This window comes from Miscanthus floridulus, chromosome 15, assembly GCF_019320115.1.
Source record: "Miscanthus floridulus cultivar M001 chromosome 15, ASM1932011v1, whole genome shotgun sequence".
Lineage (NCBI taxonomy): Eukaryota > Viridiplantae > Streptophyta > Magnoliopsida > Poales > Poaceae > Miscanthus > Miscanthus floridulus.
Window position 1 is genome coordinate 35,524,804 of NC_089594.1, and position 22,533 is coordinate 35,547,336.

General features: G+C 44.9%; 1 protein-coding gene across 2 annotated transcripts; it reads right to left on the reverse strand.

Annotated features, from left to right (window-relative positions):
- Positions 1–11,387: 11,387 nt before the first annotated feature.
- LOC136508484 (putative FBD-associated F-box protein At1g61330) lies at positions 11,388–15,816 on the reverse strand. 2 transcript variants are annotated; one of them, XM_066503167.1, is made up of 5 exons: positions 15,433–15,816; positions 14,545–14,604; positions 12,670–13,509; positions 12,427–12,570; positions 11,388–12,340 (listed from the first exon to the last, which is right to left on the reverse strand). In XM_066503167.1, the coding sequence occupies exons 1-5, from the start codon at positions 15,442–15,444 to the stop codon at positions 11,939–11,941; spliced, it is 1,458 nt and encodes a 485-aa protein (XP_066359264.1). In that variant the 5' UTR covers positions 15,445–15,816; the 3' UTR covers positions 11,388–11,938. The 2 variants fall into 2 exon arrangements, with proteins under 2 accessions (XP_066359264.1, XP_066359263.1); XM_066503166.1 differs by having other exon boundaries at positions 11,391–12,340; positions 14,545–14,651.
- Positions 15,817–22,533: the final 6,717 nt, after the last annotated feature.

The following is a 22,533-nucleotide window of genomic DNA, read 5'->3' on the forward strand; positions in this document are numbered from 1 at the left end:
TATTGTATTATTCTAGTAATAGTTTATTTTAGTATTTACATGTATATTTGAGAGATATTTCTGTTTATTTTTACAATAGCTGAGTGTATAGTTTAAATAAAAATTAAAAGATGTCGCTTTATGTTATATTTCACTATGGCATATATATGGATAATTTGAATGTAAACTTATCATGGTTACTTTGCATTATATTTCATAATGACTGAGATGTGTAATTTATAAAAATATTAAGGGGCTATTTGAAATTATTTTTTGTAATGGTAGAGGTGTGTAGTTTAGATACAAATTTAAGGGGTTAATTTTGAATTATCTTTCATAATTTGTTTATCTACTACAGATAGTGGAATATAACATTATGTTTACTTTTAACTTCACAATGGTAGATGTCTATAATTTAAAAATAGTTAAAATATATTTTATAGATATTGAATTATTTAGCAATAGGGTTTGTATTAGTATTTACATGTAGATTTGATACATATTTTGTTTACTTTTGTTAACAGCTGAGTGGATAGTTTTAAAAATAGGTTACTTTATGTTATCTTTCACCATGGCATATATGGTTAATTTGAATGTAAACTTATTGGTTACTTTGCATTATTTTTTGTAATGGCAGAATGTGTCATTTAATAAAAAGTATTAAGGGGTTATTTAAGTTATCTTTTATAATAGCAAAGGTGTGTAATTTAGATAGAAATTTACGAGGTTAGTTTTGAATTATCTTTTATAATGATATATGGGGTAATTTAGATATAAATTTAGAGTTTTAATTATTTTGAATTTATGTTTCATAATAAATGTTGGTTAATTTAGATACAAATATATGAGGTTATTTTGAACTATTTTTATAATTGTGGAGGAGAGTAACTTAGATGCAAAATTAGGTGGTTATTTTTTGTGTTTTTTCATAATGGGAGAGAGAGATAATTTTTATATAAAAGAATAGATTTAATGGCAATTATTGAAGATGATGACTATAGTATTTAAAATTAAGGTCAGATGTTTCTGTTTATTATAAAAATTTCTATGTTTCTTCGAAAAGCCAACGACAAGAACATGTCGTACATATATTGATAGAGAAGGAACCAAATACAATAAAAAGAAAACCACAACACTCATGAAGATGACAAGAACGCCACCAAAATAAAACAACACCAACTAAGCCACCAAGGCAATGGCCGCCAAACACCACCGTATACGCCACAGGAAACAACCATTGTAGCAGAAAAAGAGGGAGGAGGTTTCCTGAGCGAACCCTCCAAGGAGCAAAATGATATCCACAGGTGTCGCAAACACCGATTGAAGAACTACGGTATTTCAACTAGAACTCCTATAGGGGTAGAGGTCTCACTACAATGGCCTCCGATACGGGGAATGACGCCAAAAACGTGTTGCCGGCCATAGCTAAAGACTAGGCAGGGCTTTCGCTTGAAAGCCCCCAACACCCTAGATCCAAATCTTGCCATGCTGTGGATCCTCATAACTGCATCGAACCATAGTAAACCATCACCAACAGGAGATCGTTACGATGGGGTCATAGGCATGTGTGACCTATCGCCGCCACACCGGCCTGCAAGGGAAGCCTCCATCCTGCGTGACACCGGCCACCACGCGAAGCCACCACTTGCTCCTGCACCAAGTCAAGGGAGTCTTCAGCGCTGCTGCATATGACACTGTCCATGAAGCTTCTATAGAAAGCAACGAGCGTTCCTACCTAGACAGCCATCCATAAACCGCTTTTGTTGGTTGTCGTTGCGGCTGCATGCCAGCCACACATACATGCATGGCATATCGTAGTTGTGCCGGTTGACACAAATCGCAGCTGACCCAACAGTCGCCAGCCCAAAGAAGGATCGCCTCAAGAGGAGAGACACGTTACAACCACTGTCCACTTGCATCAGACACCGGCACTGAAAACCATCCGTCAAACTTCAAGATTGGTAGTAGTCGTGTTGTACGTTGCCACCAATGTGGAAAAAAAATCAGGAAAGAAGTCGGGATAGGAAAAGAGGGGCCGGTCAAAACGAGGCTCACGTCAGTGACGCAGGGCCGCAGCCCGCAGGGGCGACAGGTGAAGGCAAGTCAGCGACAGTCAGATTCAGTAAACTGCAAAAAAAAAAAAAAAAAAAAAAAAAAAAAAAAAAAAAAAAAAAAAAAAAAAACCTCCTATTAGATACTTCATCTGTCCCTAAATAAATTAATTTCTAGAATCCGTACCAGTCAATTTCTAGAGTAATAACATGTATGACAAAAAGTGAGCATATTATGAAAATATATTCTGATACATCTAATGATACTAGTTTGATATCATAATCGTTCTTTTCTACAGATTTAGTTAAAGTTTAAAAGTTTGACTTAAGACAACTCCATAAATCTATTTATTCAGGATAGAGGGAATCTATTTAAGCCCCCTTTGGCACGGCTCATCCAAAACGGCTTCACCGGTGAAGCCAAAGCCGGTGAAGCCAGAAAAACTAGCTTTTTCCGACTTCTAATTCATTTTAACCCTGGTTTACAAAACGGCTTCACGCTACAGTGCCTCGATTTGCGCAAAATAGATGAAGCCGAAGCCGGCATAAGCTGTGCCAAAGAGGCCCTTAGAGTGAGGGAGTATACAGTGCTCCTTCCTGGGTCCTTGTGCATGCACATAAAACAAAGTCAACCGATAAGGGGTCCTGTGACATGCACATGCGGTTTGCATGCTACTATAGTTGAGAAGCTCCCGTCGGTGGCGCAGGGGGCAGTCAGATTCTGTAAGCTGCAAAAAAAAAAAAAAAAAAAGATAATCTCTTTCTTTCTTTGGTCCTTGTGCTTGCACATAAAACGAAGTCAACCGATAATAATGCCAGGGTTCCTGTGGCATGCACATGCGGTATAGCTAGCTTAATAAGTAGCTGTTTGCAGCATATATGCTTGCTTGTTAGCCTATAAATACCACAAAATGACTTACCGTTTGAAAAGGTGCTTGCCGGTCACATCTTGCTTCATTTTCATACAGTAACTTTCTCTTAAGCTAGTAGCTGTGCATAATGGCTTTGCGTGCCTCTGCTCTTAAGGGGGCCGTTGTTGCTGCCATTTGTGTGGCTCTGGTTGTGAGCTGGGTGGGGGAACCAGCACAAGGGTCGCCATCCTGCGCCATGCATCGTTGCATCTCCGAATGTCCTTCCAAGTGCGACAAGGAGGCTGCGAGCTCTTGCGAGGGAGCCCAGGCTGCAGATGAACCTAAGTGCAGGTTCTACTGCGGTTGGGGCTGCAAGGCCAACTGCCCTAATGGGACTACATGTGACTGCGACAGCTCATGCGACAGGCAATGCAAGGGCTTTCGAGGCCCTACGTACAATGGCTGCGTATATTCTGTCTCCCAACAGTGCAAGGACAAATGTGAAAAAGAATGCAAGGGTGAAAAAAGTCAATAGCTAATTTCCGGTGTTGCATGCTCGACGTCAAATTGATGGAGGTTTAGTTATATGCATTTGTGTTGGTAGTTTATCTAATCTTTTGTACTGCATAGCTTGCATGTGAAACAGGCATCGTATGGGTACTACCTACGAGCTGATGAGTGAGGGTCAAGTAGGAGTCCAGCATGTTCTGGCCTGGTTTGGGTCCTTCGCTTATTGTTGTACGTTTTCAGTCGTTAGCATGTAATCTGAATAATGCATGGCCATGTCGAGTCAAAGCTCGATGGCGCAACTGCACGAATGATGTTAGTCAAGTCCTTATAAGATTTGCATGTTTCTCTTTGAAATAAACTCCTTTATGTTTTTTTCGCGTATGTATACACTTGCATTGCTTGTTTGTGTAAGGACGAGTTGTGCTTGCGAAATCACACGAGTATGTATATAACTCATCATCAGTACCCACAAGCTAAATCTACATGGAAGGCAAATGAAGAGGTAGCTAGGGCCAAATCTACTACCTAAATCTGCCTAATATAATTGGTGGTCTGCTACTTAATTATTTTTTTTCTTTTTGTTTGTTTCTTGAACTAATTTGCACTTGTACCTAAACTTTGTTCCTTTCAGTTTTTAATGAATATTGTACGGACCGAGGTCCCCTCCAGTTTACTGAAAAACAAAGAGTGCGCAGGAAATCTGATGTAGCTATCTCCGCTTCGCTAGGTTGTCGGCTAATCGGAATTTGTTTTAGATCATGGTCCATGTGAAGAACTCGCATTTCCGCTTTTGCTTTCCAAATCAAGTTGTTGCGGAATGGCTCGAAGGCTCAAAGAATTGGATTTGGTACGAAGACTTGGCTGTGTGTATTCTTTATTCATCGTCCATTTCCAGGTGATGGTATCTGGTAGGAGCTGTGCGTTGGACTGAGTGAAAAAAAATCCTCCAACCACGCTAAAGCCTAAAAGGATGCCTTCTCGAGTTATATTCTTTTTCTTAAAAAAATCTTTTCTTTTGTGTTTTATCGAGAACATTGACTTTTGTGGTGCATGGTACTCCCTCTTTGTAAGAAAGAATACAACTCTACCACATTGTCATATTTTAGTATATCAAGTTTGATCAATTATAGATAAAAAAACTATAAATATTTATAATATCAAATAAATACTATTAGATTAATTATGAAATGTATTTTATTAATAAATTAGTTTGAAGCCATAAATATACAGCACATTCGCTTGGTCGTAAACGATCGTAGATTATAAGCCAGAACAGTATTTTTTTCTCACACCAAACTAGCCAGCAGTAATAATCTACGATCGTTTCAGCCGAAACGATGAATATTATTTACTAGACACTTGGTCAAACATGAACTAATCGGACACGCAATCCATAGTTGCATGGGTTACATCCTTTCTTGGATAGAAGGAGTAGAACATGTGTGAGACTGTCACTAACGGTTCTAGTCGAGTAGTAATACGCATGTAGAGACAATATGACCACCAATCGACAAACAAATCAATCTATTACCTCTACCCTAACCCTTTTATCCTCTTCTCCAACCCCTATGTTGTTCATCTCTTGATCCGACGACCAAGGATGGCGCCCTAGGCTTGCCGGCCGACCTAGGGCAACCCGACGACGTCCTTGCCTTGACGGGTCTCTCCCGGGCGAGAGCTTCGACGGTTTCTTTGCTAGTTTGCCTGAAAACTAGTCGGTTCTTCGTCATGTAAGCACGTTGGTTATCCTTTGGTGGTTTGCTTGTAAACCTCTCCGTTCTTCACCACGAAAGAGTGACATCCTCGCTGCGTTCTTCGGTCCATAGCGGCCCGGGCGTCCAAGGCCCTATTGGTGTTTGATTCGGATCACTTCCGACATCAACACATTTTTTTGGCGACTCCGCTGGGGACGATTGGTTCGGCTATCTCTTATAGCCAATCTCTCTGACCTAGCCTTACTCCTCATTGATCTATCTTCTTGAGCTCGCCATTACCGTTGCATCTGGCCCAAAAGGCTGATCGCATATAGTTTTGACCCCTTATGATCTTGTTTGCGATTTTGCAACAAGTTGCGCTACTTATCGGAAAATTCAGCAAGGCGGTCAAGTTATAAGTCATAAAGTACCAAGGTGTTGCATCACAATATTACTACAATCACCCTGAGGTACAACTTGCAAATGCATCTTATGATCCTAATAGTTATTTTGCAAGTTCTATGAGCTCTCATGTTGGTGTTGCTAGCTATAATGATACTAGATATGTTACATCGGCTAATACTTTTGTTAATGCTCCTCATCATACACATCATAATTATGAATATATTATGGTCAAGAGCCAATGCATGTTGTAAATTCTTTGAGTTTTGATGCTACTAGCAACATACAACACGTAAATTGTTATTCATCGGCTATAAGTTGACAATATGTGGTTCCTCCACAAGACACGCCGATGAATGAGAGAATTGGCTATAACAATGCTAATTATTTAGCCAATTGCCCTAAAAATTCAGCACCATATGCCAATGCCCATATTCATAATTCGGCTCCATATGTTACTCCCAACTCGAGCCGAATTAATGAAAATTCAGCAAGGTGTTTAAGTACTAATACTTATGATTCGGCTTCACGTGTTACTAGTAACTATAACCGAATCAACGAAAATTCAGCACCTTATGAAAAGATCAATGCTCACAATTCGACTTTGTATTTCACTCATGACCATAGCCGAATTAGTGAAATTTCAGCAAGGCATTCGAGTGCTAAAACTCGTGATTCGGCTCCACATATTGCTAATAATTATAGCCGAATCAATAAAAATTCAGCAATGTGTGCACTTGCAAATAATCATGATTCGGCTTCATTTGTTGCTCTCAAATCAAGCCGAATCGATAAAGATTTAGCCCATGTTAGAAATCCATATGGTTCCTCTAAATGAAAGGTGCCACTTATCATAGACCGTACCCATTATGCTATGATTACTTGAAAACTCCTAATGGTTGGTGGGTACCTGATTTTTATGAATTTAGTGGTGAAGATGATAAAACCACTATGGAACATATTAGTATATATCTCTCACAGCTGGGTTTTGCCGGTAAAGAAGACTATATAAGAGTGCGAAATTTTCCTTTATCTCTCACTGGTATTGCCTTTGCATGGTTTACATCTTTGCCACAAATGTACTATTGGTTCATGGTCTCAATTAGAGGAGCAATTCTATGAATATTTTGGAAAGACTAAAGAGAAAAGGCCGATCACAGTTGAGTCATCGGCTAAAACAGGATTGCTAGTGGGCATGAAAGAAATAATTGATTCAGATGTAAGCAAAGGTTCGGCTATAAAAGCCGAACAGTACAATATCCTTTTCGAATCAATCACATCTCAAAAAACAAGTCTTGCTATAGAAAAGCATGGAAAACGTCAAGAGAGAGATGTGGAACATGTTTCGAATCGGCTTTTATTAGCCGATTCACTCAAAGCTCAAAACTTGAACGCCCAAGAGAGAGATGTGGAGCCCTCAAGTGAAGGCAAGGTTGTTGTTGATGAATTGCAAATAGAAGATATTCTAGAGGACAACAAAGTTATCATAGTTCCAGAAGACACTGGGGGCAGCTGAAATCTCTCCAACCAAAGCAAAAGCCGATTGATCTCGTTGAGCAAGGGGAATCAGCTAAGGATCCTCCTTTGGAGCATGTCTATCAAGATGGGGAGAAGGAGGATACTCGTAAAGCTAATGGAGGTAAAGGTTGTGACAAACAAAGAAGTAAAAGGCCGAAGCTTAGCTTCAAGGAACTTCTAGCTAAATATGAGAAGATAGCAAAAACAAATGTCACCAATTGGACAAAGAAAATCCAATTATCAAAATTGCCTCCAAAGCAGAAGTCTCAAGAGTGGAATTGGCAAGGAGATAGATCTCACGCAGCAACAACATATTCTCCTTTTGAGCAGCCAATTACCATGTCATATGGACCACGGCCCGTATATTTTCATCCTTATTCATCTTGGGGCTGGTTTGATCAAGAGGCACATGTTTCACCATATTTTAGGCCACAATATATAGAGTATGCAGCTCCTAGACATTCAGAGAGATCGTCATCTTGTAAAGACCATTTTGATCAAAACCGGTTTGGAGGTCAACCAAAGAAGAAAGTGGTAAAGCAAATTTACCACGTGAAGTATGATGGTCGAAAGAAGAAAAGTTCAGATCTGAATTTAACAATCGAAAAACCGATTACATTGCTGAAAAATCCGGCTATTGATGGCAAAGAAGTGAGAAAATCATCTGTTAATATTCTAGGTGCCAAATCTAAACAAGAGAAGATGAGAGTGCCCAAAATCAAGAAAGATTTGCTGTTGTCCAAAATAGAAATAAAACCGATATGCTCAATCGGTTTACCAAAGTGGCAAAAAAATAAGTTACAAAAGTTTAGTGCAGAGAAGCTAAAAGGAAAAGGCTTGGCATGGGTTCCTAAAGGAAGTATTCAAGCCCAGAAGGATGATGTTCAAGCAAGTGGTGCAACAAAAACAAAGGAGAGGAGATTCAAGAAACAATTGCCAAGTTGGAGGTTTGCACCAAATCATCAAAATTATTGGTTATGGCATCATCCATATTCTTTGCCTATGCCTATGTGGAATTCATTCCCCGGTATGCATGGTTATCCCTTAGCTTCTTATTTTGATCCTTGGTGTGGATCTTTATGTTATGGAGGGTTGCCATATTATTTTACTTATCGATGATCAGGAGCCGAAATATTTATTTCGGTTATGCATGCTCTTGTGGATGAATTCATATGGCCGATATTTTGATATCGCCCTTAGTGTAAAAATATAGCCGATGAATGCTTGCGACCATCGTGCTATTAGAAAGCCCCCATGGATTTTACTTTGATGGCCTTAAGGCCCGGGGACATGATATATGCATTTTGATTTACTTCATGGATGTGACAATATGATTAGTCGGCTTGCAAATAAGGTCAAGGTGTTGGCATAATCATTATTTCTCACAATGGTGCTATTGGAGACATCAAGCCGATTAAAATTATATCTGCACCAACATTTGAGCCGAATGTGAAGTTTTCTTATTCGGCTTGGCTATATTGCAATCCATGGGGTATAACATGTTGAAGCCTATGGTGATTCCTTGCTGGTGGTACAACAAGTTGCTAGTGAATTTCAATGTTTAGAAGGATCACTAAGAGCTTGTCTTGATGCTTGCCTTGATGTTATTGATTATTTTGCCGAATTTCAAATTCGGCATATTCCGAGGCATGAAAATCAAAAGGCCAACATGTTAGCTCAGTAAGCATCTGGCTATGATGTCAGCGGACATAATTTCCATATTCAAGAACAGCCGATGCATGAAGATTTCAATTTTTCCTGTGTAGGTACAAACCAGTCGGCTAAGCTGACTAACCAAGTTGGCTCAGTCGACTACTCTCCTGCTGTGGCCAAGTCGGCTAAGCCGACTGCCCTAGTTGGCCAAGCCAACACCTCTAAATCGGCTAAGCCTACCGGCCCAGTTGGTTCAGTCGACTCTCCTGTGACCAGCCCGGTGAATTCGCCTGAGAAGCTATCAAATCAGCCCGATATAACTTCCAGTGATGTTGGGGCCGATTTAGAAGATTGGAGGACTCCCTTGTTGAGATATCTACGTGATCCAAGTGCCAAAATTGATAAAAGTGTTCGGCGGAGTGCTTTCAAATATGTATTGCATAATGATGAGCTCTATCGAAGAACCGCCGAAGATTTGCTGCTTAAGTGCTTGGGATCAGATCAGGCAAGAGTGGCTATGGAAGAAGTCCATGAAGGCATCTATGGTACGCATCAATCGGCCCCGAAGATGAAGTGGTTATTGCGTAGAGCCAGTTTCTATTGGCCTACTATGAGGGCCGATTGTTTTCGCTACTATAAAGGTTACGAAGAGTGCCAGAAGTTTGGAAATATTCAGCTTGTGCCTGCTGCTGTGCTTCATCCTATCATCAAACCATGGCCTTTTCGTGGTTGGGGGTTAGACTTCATTGGCCAAATATATCTCTCATCTTCGAAGGGACACCGATTTGTGTTAGTTGCTACAGATTACTTTACTAAGTGGACCGAGGGAGTTCCTTTGAAGAATGTGACACACAAGGGAGTAATTAAGTTCATTACTGAGCATATTATTCATAGATTCGGCATCCCTCAAACATTAACTACAGATCAAGGGACATCGTTTGTGTCTAAAGAGGTGAGGGAATTTGCCGAATTATATAAGATCAAGTTACTCAATTCATCTCCATACTATGCTCAAGCCAATGGCCAAGCTGAGTCTAGTAATAAGACTTTGATCAAGCTCATCAAAAAGAAAATTGAGGAGAATCCAAGGAGATGGCATGAAGTTTTGTCTGAGGCTCTATGGGCACATCACATTTCAAGGCATGGTGCTACAAAGGTTACTCCTTTTTGAGTTAGTATATGGCCAAGAGGCCGTATTGCCTGTCGAAGTGAATTTGGATGCATACGGGCTTGCTAAACAAAATGATTTATCAGCTGTTGTGTATCATGATTTGATGATGGATAATATCGATGAGGTGACTGATGTGAGATTAAAAGCTCTCAAGGAAATAGAGAAAGATAAAGCTCGAGTTGCCAAAACATACAACAAGAAAGTCAGGAGCAAATCCTTCTAAGTGGGAGAATTGGTGTGGAAAACCATACTACCAATTGGATCGAAGAGCAATCAGTTTGGCAAGTGGTCACCGAACTGGGAAGGTCCTTACAAAGTGGTCAAAGTTATATTCGGAAATGCATATGTGCTAGAGACATTGCAAGGTGAACGTCTCACGAGAGCAATCAACAGGAGGTACTTTCCAAGTGTTTGGCAAGAAGCCTAAGTGCTCACCAAACAATGGCCGATACATGTATCGCCCTTAGAAAAATGGCCGATGTATACATCACCCTTAGCCGCTGAGCAGCCGATGAGATGGGAATCGTCGTTGTTTGGTTTTAATTTATTTGATTAAGTGTTTTCAGGTTTATGCATCATTCACCTAAAAACAGGGGGGCATATGTTGACAACAAAAAATGTTCATTTTGTGAAGTTGTCAAAATGTGAAACGGACTTCACCATTGCGTTCCTCTCATCGAGACGGTCAAGAAACATATATGAAATGTCTAATTCGGAGTCCGGATGAAGAAGTTATGCCCTCGGAAAGATGTCTCGTTGTCGGGAGTTTCGACCCAAGTCGGGACTTCCGGGAAGCATGAAGAAATTTGCTCGGGTGTCTGGGGTTATCCCTATGTCGGGAGTTCCGACTCAAGTCGGGATTTCCGACCCAAGTCGGGACTTCCGACTGGACTTCCGACATACCTGACAGAAAATCCTATTCGGATCTGGCCTTTTGGATTCCGATCCGAACTGTTCCAAACTCATGGGAAACTTGGAAAATAAGGCTTGGAGAGGTTTCCTACTGGGATAAGACCACCCCCTCTATATATATGAGAGGATCATGGCCGATTGAGATACCATCTATCCAATCGACAAACAAATCAATCTATTACCTCTACCCAAACCCTTTTACCCTCTTCTCCAACCCCTATGCTGTGCATCTCTTGATCTGATGACCAAGGATGGCGCCCTAGGCTTGCCGGCCGACCTAGGACAACCCGACGACGTCCTTGCCCTGACGGGGTCCCTCCCGGGCGAGAGCTTCGACGGTTTCTTTGCTAGTTTTTCTGAAAACTAGTCGGTTCTTCGTCACGTAAGCACGTTGGTTATCCTTTGGTGGTTTGCTTGTAATCCTTTCCGTTCTTCACCACGAAAGAGTGACATCCTTGCTGCGTTCTTCGGTCCATAGCGGCCCAGGCGTCCAAGGCCCTATTGGTGTTTGATTCAGATCACTTCCAACATCAACAAAAGTACACTGGCTGCCAACTGTCACAATCGTTCGCTTGAACTTATCAGCCAAAATCAGTACTACTTTTCAGCTATGAAACAGTGTTTTCCTCTTAAAACAAATCAGCATCAGCATCAACGGCAGCCAAAAATCAGCCAGCCGAACAGGACGGGATTCATGGCTACTAAATGCAAAATAGATGGTCCGCTGATCACCTAACAGACAACTGTTTTTTTTTTAAGAAAAACTTTCTTGTTCTCCACAAACTGGCCAAACTAACATTTGATCCCAGTCTAACTATGAAACTGTAGAAAGGCAAAAGCCGGCGATTCACGAGCTAGCTTGGGATGAGCTTCCAGAGGGCGTTGGCAGCATTTGGCTGTTGATCATGCATGCCAGTATTTCACAGAAGAGCACTCAGCAGACGATAAATGCAAATGTCATGTTACCAGCTCCTGTCTCGTTGATGGTCTATCCACTGCAATTCTCCAACCATGTAAATTAAGCAATCAGATGACGTTCATGTTCCCTCAAAACTCCAAAAAGAGAAGGATGGAACAAGGCAAAATGTTCTCCAATATCACAGGAAGAGCAACACTATAAACTGGACAAAGCAGCACATGTTTCTGATAATCTATGAAGCCATAGCTCATCTAAAAATTAAAGCATTGAGTAATCTTTTATCCTAAACTTGGAAGCTCAAGTTCAACAGCATGGCATCGGCTGCAAGGCTCCACAACATGTAACTCTACTGTGGAGGGAACTTTAGGCTCAATGTATGTCCTGATGGCCATGAGTGCTCGTTTAGCTTCCCTGAGAATATCAATGGCTAGTGGGGAGCACTTGATACATTTATGGTTGGGCACATGACACCTAAAAGTACTCTGATATGTCTCCAATGTAAGGCACTCAAGGGATGTCATATGCTCAACAACATGGCATGCTAACTCAACCAGGCTCTTTGCAGAAGAGAAATTTAGTATCTTCACATTCTTGATCCTGTGGTGGTGCTGTTCTTGCATCCGCCTCAGATCTGATGGATATGTGAAAATTGAGACATGCTCCGTCTTCCAGTGTGAGGCCTAAGGAAAAAAAAAACTATTGTCATGGTTTCTCTGTGATAGCTACTAATAGATAGCTACAAATATCATAGCGAACAGTGACTTACATCCAAGACAAAAGTCTCCAAGGAGGGACAAGCATCAAAAAAGGAAACCAGAGAAAGATAATCATAGGAGGCTGCTGCGTTGAGAGCAATACTTAGGTTCTTAAGGTGTAAATACTTGCTATGCAGCATTGGTGTATCAACCATCTACAAAAAGATATCAGATTAGTTTTACCAGGATATACATGACTGTAGTAATTGTCATATGCATATTGCTAATCCACATTCAAAGTTTTTAGAATATACCTCCCTGGACGAATATATGGTAACAGTTTCAAGGTTTGGCATGTGGGATGGAAGTTCAAAACAAACATAACGAATTGCGCCCGAGAAGGACATGTATAGGTTCTTCATTTTCAATGTTTCCCCAAGTGACAGTTGTACCTTGGGATTTCCACCGAAGTAAAAACTAGATATATTTGGAGCTTTGTTGTCTATCACTCGCAGCTTGCTGCAACCAAGGACCTCTAGGTAGCTAAGCCGCTGCAGCATACAAGGCACCCTCAAGCAAACTATCCAATCACAATACCTGATTTCCAGCTGCTCTAAAGCATAACAATTGGAAATAAAGCACCCTATCTCATCCTCTGTAATAGAGACAGCGCAAAGATGTAGTCTGGTCAGGCTTCTTAAGGAACCAACTTCAGATGTGGGATGGAAGGAACAATCTGCAAGGAGAAGATATCGTATTGAGTCTCCACTCCCATTACAAAAAAATGAGTATGGGAAGTTGTACTTTGCCTTAACTGGCAATGCTAGTTCAAGTTCTTCAATTCCTAGTGTAACAGCAAACTGAAGCCAACTGTCAGGATAACAAGAGTCCTTCAGTTTGTAATCTAGAGGCATGTGAATCTTGAGTTTCTTCACACCAATGCCTGAGTGTTTTTTCAGAATGTGGTCGACTTTGCTAGAGAAACCTCTGCCACTTTCATTAGCCCCATATGTGTTTCTATCTAATCCCAATGTTCTATTATTGAAAGTGAGGTTGGGATGCCTTCTCCAGGAATGTAGAAAAGCACGAGACACACAGGCAGCTCTGGCAGCGGCTCTCATTGACATCAGGGAGTGTATATGACACCAGACATCCTGCATGCAGAAGGACGGAAAAGAAGTTCAGCTTTAGAATTGTAAAGACAAATGATACTGAGCTTGTAAGTGTACTAGTACATCAAGTTTTCTTTATGGCTAGCTAAAAAAAAGTGTCAGTGGCCAGAGCTTTTACTACCCAATCTATTCATGCCTTTTCACTAAAACAATGTGCTACCATCCAAATCAGGCATTTAGTGCCCAACAATACTGGTTTATTTGCATTTGTGCCAACTAAGATCGACAGATGTTTTATTGACTTGTATACAGTAGTGCGCTAGTCTATAGTAGATTGGACAAAAAGAACAAGCACTTATGGACAGAGTGCCAATAGTGCATCTGAATACTTAAACATCAGGAGGTCTGTGTAATTCTAAAATAGAATCAAACAACTTCGACAACTACAGTGTAAAAAACGTGCATAAACCTTAGTAAGTTAAGTAACAACCTATTGGAAATAAACATGTTATACTTGTTATACTTCATGCAAGAACTTAATGATGCCAAAAAGACATGAGTTATAGTCAACCAAGAAAGAAATACGTTTCTTTCTAGATCGTACATCTAACAAACTTATAGATGGTATGTAGATTAATGGCAGGTGCTCATTATTAACTTAAGAAGATCCAGGAAAAAAGAAATTCCAGCTTCTATGCATTGAGACGGGAAGATGGTTGCCACATGGCCCCGTTCGCTGGTCTGAATCTTGGCTGAAACTGGCTGAAAAACACTATTCCGGCTGAATTGTTGTGAGAGAAAAACACTGTTCCGGCTGAAAAAACAAGCCGAACAAGCCGAATATGGGGTAAGTCGAACAGGGCCAATCCTTAGGAGCAAATACTATTTGCATTGAAAAATTAATTATGCACAAAAGCGAAGTTACAAGTGCAAAAGATTTGTAGGAGATGAGATCACAGCATTAAAATATCATGTCATAATCTAGATAGCATAGATTCAATGATTTGTACAGTTCAAACAGTGATCATGATACTTTGCTTGCGCTAAGTTTACGATTATAAAAAAGTGATGGTATACCTCCGGAAGGCTTGCTCCTAAACATATCTGTGTTTCAGCATCCTGAGAATCATCATCTCGCTGGCAGGGTGAGCCGTTTCTTTTAGACTGTGAATTAATCAAGCCATCTGCAGTACATCATACATGCTTACAAATAATACAGCCAGTCTAGGAATGAAATAGCAGACTCAAGGACACCAATGCAATCAAAAGAATGCATTTATTTTTGTTACCAAAACTTCATGCAGCAACACTAATGACAAAAAGGATTGAGCATGCTTTTTTTTCCTTTTTGCAGAAAATAACTACCTCATAAGTCTCAACAATAATAGTTCAAGGCAAAAGGAACATGACGATGTTGGCCAACAGCCATTGCAATCAGTACACTCTTGGATAACTGCCTGCCTCTAATCTCTTCACCTGGCATTGCTCATCTCAAATCTTATAACAGCAAACAAAAGGAAGGAATTGGTCTCCCTACTCATTTGAATATATTATTAGTAGCACTGTAAAATCACTGAGGTGGATTGGATTCCTGCAGAAATCACCTTCCATCCCAATGTTTCCCCAATTTTTTTCTTCTTTTTGGAACAGATCCACATCGAAACAATGAGGAGATGGATGAGAACCTTAATCTACTGAAACATGAAAAAATTGCATATATTTATGCACCAAATTAAGACTTTACATTGGCCAATCGGTCGAAGAAAAATTGGTCGGCAGTCAGCACTCAACTAAACAGCGAACTAGTTAAAAAAAAGTTTTTCTTTGTTGTTGTTGTTGTCGTCCCTAAAGAAAGGAGCGCATATGGAGCAGCGAACCATGTTATTGTTGTTCCCTACGAACAAGCCGCTGCGGCTGGTCATACACAGAAATAACTCGATACGACAACGGGAGTAGAAGGCTTACTGTGCGCTTCATCTTGCCGACACCGGCGGTCCGGCTGCCGCTGCTGGGACATGTGGCGCGTGAAATTCAGGGGGAGCAGAAACGATACGAGAAATCAACTAGAATTAGTACTCAGATCTGCTGCCCCTGTATCAATCACCCTCCGTCCCTCCCTGTGGAATATCTTCCTCTCTCCCTCCCCTCTGGCCTCCCTCGTGGGTTGGGATTTCTTTGGGCAGCAAGAGTCGAATCCAGTCCCGTGCGCGCATGTTGGGGTAGAGATCACGTCGGCGCCGCCACCTTCCCGCCGCGGACCAATGAGTTTGGAGCTCTATCGCCGTTCCGTGCGGATCCAACGACAGCAGATGCTGCAGTCGCTCTCGGTCCTCTAGGCTCTGGGCTCTGGCTGAGGCCAGGCCCCTTTTATTCCCCTAAAAAAAAATAGGCCCCTTTATTTAAAACACAAAACAATCGTAAAAAATATAAAAAAATTCACAGGATTTTTTTCCAAGAACCTGACCTCACGTGTATTTTATTAAGTAGAAGCGTTGAAAAAACGGCTAAAAATAAATTTATAGGATCAAAAGCACAGAAAATAGGAAGATTTTTCTACGTTCCAAACGTGGTGGGATAGCAAGCAAAAAGGAGGAATAAGAAAGAAACGAAGGACACGAGTTAAAAAAAAATCTACACAAATTCTGTCTATATGTGCTAATGTGCACAAGATTTTTTTTTTCTAAGTGTTACTCTCTCTAGCGCCAAAGAATTTTGTATCTCAGACCCGAATTCGATCAAGTAACCTAACGAACTAAACAAGTAAGGTAAAAAGCACACAATCAAAGAATATAACAACGTAAATGCAGAATATAAAGGGTTAGAGAATGCAAACTTCGACACGATGATATTTTTATCAAGATATCAGAAAGCTCACAATTTCCAGTTGCTCGCAGGTGGAGTGTTCTTTTTCGTGCTGACAGGTAGGACCAAGGAAGGGGAGAAAGAGGCCATCCATTTGCATGTTTGCAGAAAAAAAGTGTTTTGGCACACGGTCCAGCAGGATAGTGCGGATGGTCCGACAAAACCTCATTGAATCCACGGTGTTGGCTAGCCAATTGGGGTCTGACCTATCCCACAAGACAGTCCTGGGTATGGGGCCGGACGGTAGCATATGAGTACTGATTGGAACTTAGGGTTTTTGAGCTGTTGATTCGGGTGAGATGCTCAGGTTGACCGGAGTTTTACTTGTGGGGACTCCTTGTCCTCTTCGGAGGGCTTCGCCATTAAGGTTAGGGTTGAGAGTATCGAAAGATGCCTGGAAGGCGTTCCTCGTGATTGAACTTCACCTAACGTGAGTTGAGAGATAATCACATTGTTTACAAATCTCGCTAGCATAGAAAAGAAATAAAGAGGAAATAATCTCATGATGTGGAAGAGTCGAGGTAAGATGTTGGGTCGGAGATTAACTAGGTTCAATTCAAGGGACAAGGAGGTGATGGTCAGGGATTGGCGGTTTAAAGGGGATATTTGAAAAGTTAAAATTTGGAACAGCAGTTGGGTCACGACATGCAACCTTGGACAATTGTTGATGTTGAAGAATCAGAAACCCGAGCTCGCAATCAGGCTGAATATTTGAGGAGCAATCTAGAGGAGCATAGTGTCGGTGTTTTCGGACCACCGATGAGTAAATTTGTATTTACATGTTTGGCTCAGATGGTGTGCTCGGAGGACACAAGGGTTTATACTGGTTCGGACGGAACGTCTCTAGGTCCAGTTCGCTGCTGTTCGTGTTACCGGCACTTGGTTTGCAGTAGAGGTTACAAACAGGCGAGAGAGGGAAATGATCCCAAGTCTCTGGTGGAAGGAGAGAATGGGTGCTGAGACCTCGATTGCCGCTCAGCCGTGTGCTCGTGTTGTGCTCTTGTGTTTTGATTTCGTGCGGATCTCGATCCCGGGGCGCCCTGCTTTCCCTTTTATAGGCGAAGGGAAATCGCGGGTTTCAGCGGAGGAAAAAGTGAAGAACGAGAGAGAGAAAGAAAAGAAGGCTTCCAGGGTCGCTGGGTCCTTCTTCTCCTTCATGCGGGTCCCGCCGATCCTGTAGATGTCAATAGGGACGGCTCCACGTCGTGGCCCTGTTCGTCACTGGCGCCATGCGTAGGCGTCATCTGCCGGTCATGGCGTTCCACTCCGTCCTGGCGGACATCGTGGTGAACTAACGCGCCTATCAGCGTCCGTACAAGGGTTAGGTAGAACAGCATCGGCACGCCCGATATTGTTCTTGATGTGAATCTCCCTTGATGTGAATCCCCAGGTATGACCCATCATGGCCACGGGTTACATCAAGGCATGTCAGTCTCTTCTCTGGTGTCAGAGTTTTGACCTAGGCCCATACGCTTGGACCTGGAGTGGTTGGCGGCGGTATGGGTCCTCGTCGGATGAGACGAAGCCCGCGGCCTTAGGGTCGGGCGAGACAGAGCCCGTGTCCTCAGGGTCGGGCGAGACGGAACCCACCCCCAAGGGGTCGGGCGAGATGGAGCCCGCGACCTTGGGTGAGACAGAGCCCGCGTCCTCAGGGTCGGGCAAGACGGAGTCTGCACCCAAGGGGTCGGGCGAGACAGAACTCGCATCCTCAGGGTCAGGCGAGACAGGACCCACCCCCAAGGGGTCGGGCGAGACGGAGCCCGCGTCCTCAGGGTCGGGAGAGACGGAACCCGCCCCCAAGGGGTCAGGTGAGACAAAGCCCACAGCCTTGGGGTCGGGCGAGACGGAGCCCGCATCCGAATGGTCGGGCAAGACAGAACCCGCGACCTTAGGCAAGACAGAGCCCATGGCCTTGGAGTCGCTCGAGACCTTTTAATACGTCTCGAGCCATCCGAGGGAGTGAGCGTGGGCGCTAGTCTGAGTGGAGCCCTGGCTTTCCGTTCAGAGGGGGTCTAGCATGTGTCAGCTAGTGACCGACTCCAGATTCTCAGTGGCCAATCCATATAGTTCTTGGGTCCATTCGATAGGTCTCAAGGGCTTGTTGTCTTTCTTTGAGGAAAAAACATGGACTGGGAATCGACCAAGACTCGATCATGGGCCAAGATGCCCACAGCGCTCGTGCGCCTAGGAACCGGCCTCTAGTGGGCCCCTCCCTTTCCACCCCTTGTTCTAAGGGTGCCCCGGAGTGGCTGTGAACCTGTCGGAGGGCCAGCCTTCGAACTCCTCGGCCTGAATGGGCCGTAGAAGAATTTTTAGCTCCATATCCCTCCTCTCCTACGACGGTTCTTGGCCCATCGACCGGGTGAACCGTCATCTGGCGTGTCCTTCTAGGGCACGGCCAGAGATAGCGTGCACGCGATCTCCAGAGGGAGGTGACATGATACGGCGCAGCGGGCATGTGAATCTAGGCGGATGGTTTGCCTTCTTGCCCCGCTCCATCCTATAAATAGCGGCCTCCCCCTTCATGTTTCTGTACACCAAAACCGCAGCCTTACCTTCTCCATTTCTCCACTGTCGCCATTCAGATCTGTTGTGCTTACTAATTCGCCGCCGGAGCCCTAGATCTGTAGCTTTCGCTTCTCTGTCGCCGCCTTTGCTTTTCCGCAGCCGCCTCCATCCTCCATGGATTCGTGGTACCGCTCCAATGTTACCCATGCACGCATGGAGGGCCATGTCAAGTGTGGTCTTCTCTGCGGGAGGACCGATGCGGCGGAGAGGCTTGTACCTGGCCATGAGGATGCGCTGGCACCGCCCGACGGCTACGTCATCTCCTTTGCGCTCTTCCACAAGCACGGACTCGCGGTTCCTCCCCACCCATTCTTCTAGGGTCTACTGCACCACTATCAGATCGAGCTACAACACTTGAACTCCAACGGGATCCAGCACATCGTGGCCTTCATCGCGATGTGCGAGGGGTACCTAGAGATCGAGCCCCACTTTGAGCTCTAGAGATATTTCTTCTCCATCTCCTTGATAAAGAAGAAGGAGAGAGGCCGGGAGACCCCGGTGTCGATGGGATGCGTGGGCATCCACCTTCGGGGGCAGTAGGCGACCGAGTACATGCCCTGCTAGCTCTCTAGATCCAACAAGTGGTGGCACTTGCATTGGTTCTACCTAAAGAACGACCCTGACACTCCCTTGTCGGTCTTCTCCGAGTGTCTGATCCAAGAGGTACTATCATCATGGCCGTGGGGGCCACCCATCAAGGAGAAGAAGAGGATGTGCGACCTCCTCGAGGCCATCGTGTTCCTAAAGACCCGTGGCCTCCGTGGGGCCAATGTCATCAGGGGGCATCACGCGAGGAGAGTGGCGCCACTGATGGCGTGCGTCCTCTTGCTGTACGGGATGATGCCTGGTGCATAGCTCATTGGGACGATGCTCGCCCAGGGGTTGCTTCACGACAGCGAGGTCATGCAACGCATCAAGGAGGCCACGGGGGAGGCCGACGCTGTGTTCCTGATCCCGGGGCATCTCGTGATGTGGATGGATGTGGGCTTCATCGAGCTGCTGGTGGGGTCGGTCTTTTGGGACTCTATCGTGCTGCTGCCAGAGCATGTGGCCGTGAGGTCAGCGAACCATGCCATGGATGAACAAAGGAAGAAGAAGGATGATGAGGAGAAGAAACGGCGGTCGAAGCAGCGAGTGAAGCTACAGCAAGGGAAGTGGCATCAAGGCTCCTCGGAAGAAGAGGAGGAAGAAGAAGAGGGAGAGGTGGAGGAGGATGACAGCTCCATGTTGCCCATCATGTGGGATGATTTGGCCACCGGGGACGAGGACCTACCTTTGCCATAGGCGGGGCCCTTCCCATGGCATGTCATGAGGTAGGAGGGGGAGGACGCGCCCCCGGAGCCGGTAGAATCAAACTGCCCACCTCATCCGGACCTTCGACGGCGGCCTCGGAACCGGTGAAGACAGGCCACCTCGCCTCATCCGGGCCTTCGACAGTGGCCCTGGAGCCGACAGAAATAGGTTGCCCTGCTCCGTTTGTACCCTCGGTGGCACCTCTAGAATCGGCGGGAGGCGGCCGTTCTGATTCGTTTGAGCCCTCCGAGATGAGGGAGGGCTCGAAGTGGCAACGTGACAACGAGGAGCAGCCGAGGTCGGGCAAGCCAACCCCAAAATGTCCTTGTATGATGACGTTAAGGTGAGTGAAGAGTTTTTTCGTCCTTTTGTCTTAACAGACTTTTGCCATGATCTGACCGCCATGTTCCTTGCAGCGTCGGAGGACGTGGGACTCTCCTGCGGCTCGCTCCAAAAAAGATCCTCCTCTAGCAAATGCGCTAGGAGCCAGCTACTGCTGCACCGGTGGTGAGCGCGAGTGGCGTTGGGGTGGCCACTACGTCGACCGGGGAGGCACAGCCGATGGTTGTGTCCATGGGAGAGCAAGCGGAGGAGGGCGTGTCCGAGGCTCCCATGGCAAGCGTGGCACAGCCAGTCGTGTCCTCGATGTTGCGGGTGGAGGCGGCACAGTCGGAGCCATCGTCCGTGTAGGTGGCCTTGTCCGCAGTGGGGCGGAAGGAAAGGGGCGCACCCAAGGCATCCTTTGGGGATAGTGGTGATAGGGCAAGCCTCCGTGCCTATGTCACCCACCCCCTCTACCGCTATAGGAGCCACTCTAGAGGAGCTGCTGCCGCAAGAGAGGTCGGTGCTGCTTGAGGTCAGCGCGGGGACATCTTGGTCTCTGGTCTGGGTGGCTGCCCTCGATGAAGCAGCAGAGGAGAGGGAATGGGGGAGCGTCCACATGGAGGTTGGGGACACGGTTTGCACCCTGACCACTATGCTGAGCTCGATGCATGACATTGTTGCCCCGGTTGGCCAGGTATGATATGACCATGCTTCTGACTCCCATGTTCTCTTTCTATGCCTCTAAGTCTTGTCTTCTTCGCAGATCCTTATGGCCCGTAGCCAGGAGAAGTCCTAGTTCCTTGCTGAGGAGACACAATAGAGTGAGGGGCTAGCCGCATAGCTCGCTGCCTCCCATCAGGAGGTGGCTGAGCTTGCCCCTGCCGCTCAGGAGGTGGCTGATCTCCGAGTCAGGGAGAAGGACGCTCGTGACGATGCCCATGACGCCGAGGAGAAGCTCGTGGCCCTGATCGAGAGGGTGCGCATGGACGCCGTGGAGGGCGAGCGGCTATGGAAGGAGCAGGATGATTTGCTTCGGGCCGTAGAGGAGCTCCACATGAGGATTGACCTGGCTCGCCAAGAGCATGTCGTTGCTCAGTAGGGGACCGACCACCTCAAGGATGAGCTTCAGAGGGAGAGGGACCTGAAGGTTGCAGCCGAGGGCGTGTCCGCTAGGCTCGCCATGGAGGTCAGTCAGTGCCAAGAAGAGATCTAGCCCCTAGAGGCCGAGGTGACTAGACAACGCGATGAGGTGCACAAGCTTTGGGCGGACGTGGACAGTAAGGCTCTAGTTTCCCTTGTTGTCTTTCTCCCTAGAATCCGTGGTAAGCCTTTTGACATGGTCGGTACATGAGTTGGGCAAGTCTCAAAGACAAGCTCAAGGCGGAGGTGGTGAAGAGCCACAGCCTAGAGAAGGAGCTCAACGAGGTGAAGGACACCCTCTAGAAGGAGAGCGATGAATGCAACAACCTGCGTGTCGCTGTCCAGCTGGTCTGCGATGAGCTCGAGCTGGCCCTGGAGTAGGAGACAAGCTCGCTCATGGTTCACACCACCCAAATCACGGACTGGGCATGTGACATGGCAAGGGGCACGCTTTTGCTTTGGCGTTCACCGATCATTCGTGATCACCCATTCTCATTATGAGAACATCGATTTGGCGATGATGAGCCTAGGCTTCATGCCCGTCTATACCGATGCCGAGCTGGAGGACATCAAGAAGGAGATGGCCCCCTTGGCGCATGACCTGTCTGCCAACATAGAAGATGAAATCATCCCCCCTGAGGGGTTAGTTTAGTCAGATAGGTTAGGCAGCACATTTGTAATAAGCGAACCAGCTCCATCCCTTTTGTTTCATTTAAACAAGTTTGTTCTTTTGTTTCGGTTGAAAAAATTGTTCTTTCTCCCTTTTATGTGTAAAAAGGGGTAATGCATTCTGACCCTTCCTGTTGTTAAGACCGTAGAGCTAGAGGTGTGGAAGAAAAGCTCTGATCACGCTGGTAAGCAAGAGTGTCGTAGCTGTTG

Bases quoted from the DNA above. Each gene is read 5' to 3' on its own strand.
- LOC136508484 (XM_066503166.1), bottom strand. From the start codon at position 15,484: ATGTCCCAGCAGCGGCAGCCGGACCGCCGGTGTCGGCAAGATGAAGCG. The intron at 14,652-15,432 runs GTAAGCCTTCTA...GATGTACTGCAG, and splicing joins TCGGCAAGATGAAGCGCACA to ATGGCTTGATTAATTCACAG. The intron at 12,341-12,426 runs GTAAGTCACTGT...TTTTTTCCTTAG, and splicing joins TGGAGACTTTTGTCTTGGAT to GCCTCACACTGGAAGACGGA.